This window comes from Morone saxatilis, unplaced genomic scaffold (assembly GCF_004916995.1).
Source record: "Morone saxatilis isolate NCDOM2014 unplaced genomic scaffold, NCSU_SB_2.0 Contig17, whole genome shotgun sequence".
Lineage (NCBI taxonomy): Eukaryota > Metazoa > Chordata > Actinopteri > Moronidae > Morone > Morone saxatilis.
In genome coordinates this window covers 8,337,085-8,343,546 of record NW_023339729.1, presented here as the reverse complement: position 1 = coordinate 8,343,546, position 6,462 = coordinate 8,337,085, and the positions used below count along the sequence as shown (strand labels likewise).

Sequence of the window (6,462 nt, the reverse complement as noted above, 5' to 3'; positions counted from 1 at the left end):
GCATAGAAACCTCAATTATGAAGATTAAATGTAGATTCAACTACATTGCGCTTCTGGACTGCATAAGCTACAAGGGATTTAAATAAATGCCTCATAAAAGAGAACTCAGTATGTGGTATTTAATGACATTTGTATCGTTTTTTACATACACATTGTATATTACCTCTATTATTTCATTTAGAAGTTTGCCACACTCGGCCACAGGCTGCTTGAGAGCGTATGTCGACTTGACATTAAAACAGTTCAAACAGTGTTATCACGGGCCACCTTGCTGCCACACTGCTGGTCTGTTTCTAAGTCGGTGGGAAAATTCAGGCCCACTTTCTTCGACGGTGTTTATTAAAGACAAACAACCCGGGTCGCGCCTCAGCTAAACGGCTTCACCTTGGCTTTTTAGTCCAATATATTAGATGCTTACTTTAAAGCATGGTGCAAGGGTGCATCACCATGGTAACCTACAGTAGGCTGCCTAGTTACACTGCTCTCGTTCCTGCTGTTCGGCTATTTGAATTCAATTCATCCATTAAAGGATAACTGTACACAGGTTTTACAAAAAAGTTGAACAAAGTGTTTTGTGGCTTCAGAGGGAGCTGCGTGAAGTGTGATCAACCACCTCAAGTGATGTCACTTGAGTCAACGTCAGTTAGGTCTGAAGACCACAAATTTGAAAATGAAAAAAAGAGTTTAAGTGAAGTTAACAACCTGCCGTAATCCTAAATCTCTGATCGAACTGTCATTGGTCAAGTTGTATTGTGGGTAATAAGGGCAGAATGTGTGAAATAAAAAGCAAGGTCCCTCTGGTTCTGCTGCATCGATCTGTATCTTTTTCTAATCTGACCCAACAGGAGTCCCACAGCAACTCTCCTATAACACTGAGTACTCTTGTTACAACACCACACTTGGTCTGACTATTGCAGGTGGCCAGTTCTGTGGAGATTAATCCTCTCTCAGAATAATGTCACTGAATCCTACAGCGTAAACACTCTTACTGTTTGTGCCTCTTTATCACGGATACTCAACAAACAGGCTGCCTGTCGGAGTACTGGGTTGTCCATGTAGCCAATTCACATAAACCAGCAACATATGGGCATATAGGTGGGAAATCCACCTCTGTCCATGTGCATCAACACTTCACAGGCCTTGGTTAGCTGACGTCTTCTGTCCCATCTTCTAAAATCAGTTGTCAACTGCTGGACTTTACAGGAAAATACCTGCCATCCCTTGTGATCTTTCTTTTTAAAAACCCAGCATTTACAAAAGGATTTTATTCAAATTTTTGACAGACTTCATAAGAGAAATCTCATTCCAGTCTGGAGAATCCCCCCCAAAAAAGAAAATGGACACAACCAATGGATTCAGTACCATGAATAATATTACAATTATCTGTGATGGCTGGAGTCTATTTGAAAAGTGAGATGCACATATCTCAAAGGATTCTTGACCTTGAGTACAAGCTTTATATTTCAGTTAAATGCTTTTCCTTTTACCTTTTCTGCTGCTATGACCAAATTTTCACAGTAATCAATGATTACTTATATTACTCATTCTTCTTATAAGTAAGCATTCTCGCAGCTGGGTTGGAATTGACACAGTGAACTGACACACCCAGTTTTGTGAAGCAAGCAACACAAAATACCCACTATGTGCTGACCAGGTAAGAGTAAAGATGTCTCTGGCACGTATCGAATATATCAAACATCAAACATTATGTCAAGCATCTTTTCCGCTCATGTTTACTCACAAAATTTTTAGGGGGGTAAAACCCAAAGGTCCTATAAGAAGATGGTTTCTTAAGTTTCTTCACGTTTTAAACAGAAAGCAAACATATTTCATGAGTCAGTAAAGTCCTGTGGTGCCCCCTAGTGGAGGTTTATGTTATCTGCTTGGTCTAGTAAAGAACAACATATCCAGAATGTCTCTTCTGTTATTTTATACACTTCTTTGTAAAGTAAAAAACGTAATAATTGGTATCTGTACAAGAAGACCTATTTCTACATGAAAATCATCAAACACATCAGGACAGCTGGCATGTATCTTACATCTGAGCCATGGGCTCAGTGATCCCATGACTAAGTCTTTAATGTTAAAACATTCATCCTCGGGTGTGTAGCTGTTCAGTTGTCTATCAGGTCCTATTTGGAGCTGGTTCCTGGACGGGGTTCTCCAGGCTTGCCTTTACCTTTTCCTTCAGGCCCTTTAACCACACTCAGTGGCTTGTGGAGGGACAAGCTTGCCTTCTGGGTCACCTCCTGCTCAATCTTGTTCCTGATGGCAACCTCTAAGCCCTACAGGGAACAGCAGAGCAAGTCATGTTAAATATAATTAATTGGTCAAGATCACTCATGTACTCATTTCTAAAAGAGCTGGGCTGAGAGAAACTGTCATGTCAAACTTCCTCACCTTCTTCAGCTTCTGTTGTTGAACCACTTGAGCCTTTTTAGGTGCTATGGTCCTCCCTTTACAAAGAAAACAAAACCATATCACTGTCACACTTCCAAATGCTACCAACCATCAAATTAAATAATAGACACACACTTTGAAGGTCTGTCTGTCTGTCTTAAATCAGACAGGCCTGAAACATCATTTGTTACACATTTATACGGTCTCTATAGTCTGTTATTACAGTGAACCACAAAGCAAGAACGGAAAGAACCAGAAATGACTTAAGAGGTGCTGGATTATTTGTATGATATTATCATTTGCGTATTAATGGTTTTCTCTTTTATCATCAATATCGATATACTGGAACTTCATTTGTCCACACCAACAGCGCCAGGGTTTGTTTGTCTACATCAGAGAATTTCTTGCTTAGAAAATTGTGATTGTAATGAATGCAATTGTTGTTAAGATAAAGAAACTGTTTTATTATGATCACTTAACAAGATCAATATTTAACCCCGTAACACACCAAGTAGCCAGTTTATGGTACAACCACCCTGCAATAAAGGCTGTGGTGTAGTTTAACTGTACAGTGTAATACTGAGAGGTGTCTCTAATATGTCCTCACTGAGATAAACAGGGTGGACAGACTAATAGAAACACTTTTCAGTACAACACAGAACTATTTTACACCAAAAACTGAACATCATAACCTTCATGGAGGTAAAGATTTATTGCAGGACTTCTGTATCAGATGATGAATAATGACACTGCAGTAAAGCTATCTGTTTAACAGTATCACATTAGTCATACAGTGAGTCATATTATCGTTACCTTGCTCATTAACAACACATCATAAAGCACTGCAGCAGACATGAAACAGGTATTCACAGGTTTCTTTACAAACATCCAAAACAAAACGCAGAGCTGAGGAGTTCAAACAGAAAGTATCTGTGTCGCTGTCCTTCAGCCTCCAAAGGTGTTCGTTTAGTCAGTATAATCCCTGCTGGATAGGGTACATTATACGTATATTATATATGTATTATATGTATATAATATATTCAGACCTGAGCCACCTGAACAACGTGTTCAGCTGTTTCCGTGCAGGTCACGTGTTGATGTAATTTGACTAAAACCACGTATTTTTCAGAAACTCACTGTTTCAAGAATAACATTGTTAAATCCGTACCTCCTTTCTTGGGCCCTTTCTGTTTGTTTTGTTGGTGTTTCTTGTTGGCTCCTGGCCGCTGAGCTTTAAACTTCTGTGAACCTTGAGCCATCTTCGCTAACCGGACACACACAGGCCGCTCTTCTTCTTCGTCTTGTCAAGTTGTGGTTTCCATCCCTGTTTGTTACACTACCGCCACCCACAGGACACTCACTGACATGCTTGCATTGTAACAGCGTGCTGGAGACGGACAAAAACAGCTCTCATTTCACTGTGGTTTTATTCTTTTTACTGTATTGATGTGAAAGAGAAATCTCGTAATTCATGACTGCACTTTACAGCATTATATTCATATACGTATATATAAAAAAAATCCAGTTTTTAACTATTTCCACGTTACAAAATAAACCCAGATCGAGTGATTATCAATAACAACAATAACATACTTGCACTTAAAGAGGCCATCTGAACAACACTCCTTCCATGGTGATTGCAGACCATACTAAATATTGACAATAATACACAAGCACCTGCTTTGATTAGTCAAATCAATGTGGACAATAGTGGCAAGCAGCGCTGAATTATGGCACCTGATTATTAGGCATGTACACGGCGTTTCGAGGGAGGTTGGAGGAACATCTTTTTAAATGCAGTACTACATTGCTGCTGCTTCAAAAGCATGGTGTAAAAATCATAGCGTAATGCAGAAACAATTCAGCTGCAACCCAACATAACGCACTAGCCTGAATCTACTTTGGCAAATTAAAAGCACCGTCACAAATTATTTGTCACTATGGGTCCAAGATACAAACATTAGTAAGATATGAAGAATTTTAGTCCAGAATTTTTTTTTTCACGCAATCTGTCAATCTGCTCTGCTGCAGCCTGGCATGTTCAGTGCTTGTGTTCATGCATTTCAGTGGTTGAGTCCGTGTAGGCAGACGTAGAGGTAGTGTGTATGGTTGAGGAGGCCTCCCCAGTGTGGTGTACTAATGGCCTAGTCACTAGGAATCACAATGGCATGAAATAAAACAACAAACCACAACCAGTTATAATCATGATGTACAGACAAACAAAAATCAGAAACTTTTTAAAGATTTAGAAAGAAATAACATGTGGCGGGTCTGACGGGCCACAAAGTTGCTACATATGTCTGGAACATTGTCTAAATTTGCCCCCAAACACGTGATGTCTTAAACTGTACAAAACAAAAGAAAGAAAATTCAAATACACAAGTGTCTTTTACGCTCGTGTGTGACCTAACAGCATCTTTGTGAGTTGAGGTTTGATGGGTGGACAGGAAAACAAGTGAAGAGGAAGAGGAAGATGAAAGTGAAGGAAGAAGTGAGTATATATTACAGCAAGATATGGACAATGACACTATGGATACTGCAATTATTATTACTGACATTAAGCTTTTTTTAGGGTGTTTTCTCTGGACCTCTCAGCGGTCCTGTAGAGTAAGTAATGTGTATTAGTCACCGTTTAAACGAATGAAGTCCACAAGGGCTGTGTGTGAGGTCAGGAGGGGTGTAACGCATTATGTGGGCAGACCTCTGACCTCCGTCTCATCAAGCTCACTGAGAAATTCAAGCACAGAAGTCAGTGAGTCAGTTTAAATGCACATTGGTGTTGTGGTTTTGAGTGTACACTCTGCTGTTTTTACCATCCGGATTTAACTTCTCCATGTGATCGCCAGTAATGGTTAACAAGAGCAACAATCATTGTATTTTTTGTTTTCCTGACTAACCACATTGTAACTTCAGTTTCTATTGGGACTTGCAAACATGGAAGAAACCTGCAACCTTTTTTCATTAGATCCTGGTTTCTATTGGGATGATCCAACTATCATATTCAGGTTTCTAAAAACACAGAAATATGGGCTTATCTAGGTACCCTAAACCAGGATACGACGTTTATATGCACAACACATAACCAGGAAACTAGCGCGCATGTAAATGCACTCATTTACACTCAAAGGGTGGAGACACAGTGTGCTGTAGTAGTGCGGCAGAAGTCTCTGAGGGCAACCATCTTCAGACTCTCAGTGAATCAAATGGCTGCCTCAGGAGTCTCGTCACCGTCAGTTCTTAAGTGAGAGTTTATCCAGATTTCTGTGAGCTTGACGAGATGGTGGTCTGGCTACAGGATATAAACCAGGGTGAGGGAAGGACTGAGGGGATGCTGTCTCTCCAGTTATGATCATTGAGCTATATTGGTGCTGCACCTGTAAGGCAGTGAGCAGTGCGGGCCCAGAGTCTGGCCCTGTGACATTCAGTGCAGCGAGTAGTCCCATGCAGATCGACATATCTGGGCCTTTTCTATGGAGCCTCTTAAAACAACAAACACATTGTAGGATCACTGGCCAGGTGACAAAACTGCAGATACTCAGTTACACACCTTCCACGTACAAAACCTTGGGATGACGTGGGATATTAAAAAAGCTTCAGTCTGTGTTTTAAGAATCAATAACAGTGTACTGATTATGTGTAAATACTAGGTCACTGTCAGGTCTTGGTTGCTATAATATTATTTTTAGAGTCAGTAAGGGTGGATGATGAGGGTAGGGCTGCAATTAATTATTATTTTCATTATCGATTAAGCTGTTGATGAGAAAACTGTGAAGAATCCTCACAATCTCCAAGAGTTCACAGCGACATTTTGCAAATATTCACATCTGCGAAGCTGCAACCAGTAAATGTTTGGCATTTTTGCATAAAAGCGATTAGTTATTGAAGTAGTTGCAGATTTTTTTTTCTGTTAATTTAACTGACTTATCAGTTCAGCACTAGATTTAACAAATAATTTATTTTATTCAGTCTGCTTCTGATAACTGAATATAACACCTTCTGCTCTACAACCTGTTCTGCCATCTTCAGGACTGAGAAACAACTATGGTCAAAACTCTCTGCAGA

The 6,462-nt window shown here is 39.9% G+C and overlaps 2 protein-coding genes across 3 annotated transcripts in view; one reads left to right on the top strand and one right to left on the bottom strand.

Annotated features, from left to right (window-relative positions):
• Nucleotides 1-557, top strand: part of si:ch211-196h16.12 (regulator of G-protein signaling 5) — a gene marked incomplete in the record, with an annotated part of 4,551 nt that extends 3,994 nt beyond the window's left edge. For both annotated transcript variants that reach the window (XM_035660796.1, XM_035660795.1), the window contains 1 exon segment: nt 1-557.
• Nucleotides 558-1,247: 690 nt separating this feature from the next.
• Nucleotides 1,248-3,782, bottom strand: cunh19orf53 (chromosome unknown C19orf53 homolog). Its single transcript, XM_035660797.1, has 3 exons — nt 3,569-3,782; nt 2,401-2,456; nt 1,248-2,285 (listed from the first exon to the last, which is right to left on the bottom strand). The coding sequence occupies exons 1-3, from the start codon at nt 3,657-3,659 to the stop codon at nt 2,133-2,135; spliced, it is 300 nt and encodes a 99-aa protein (XP_035516690.1). The 5' UTR covers nt 3,660-3,782; the 3' UTR covers nt 1,248-2,132.
• Between the last annotated feature and the right edge of the window lie 2,680 nt (nt 3,783-6,462).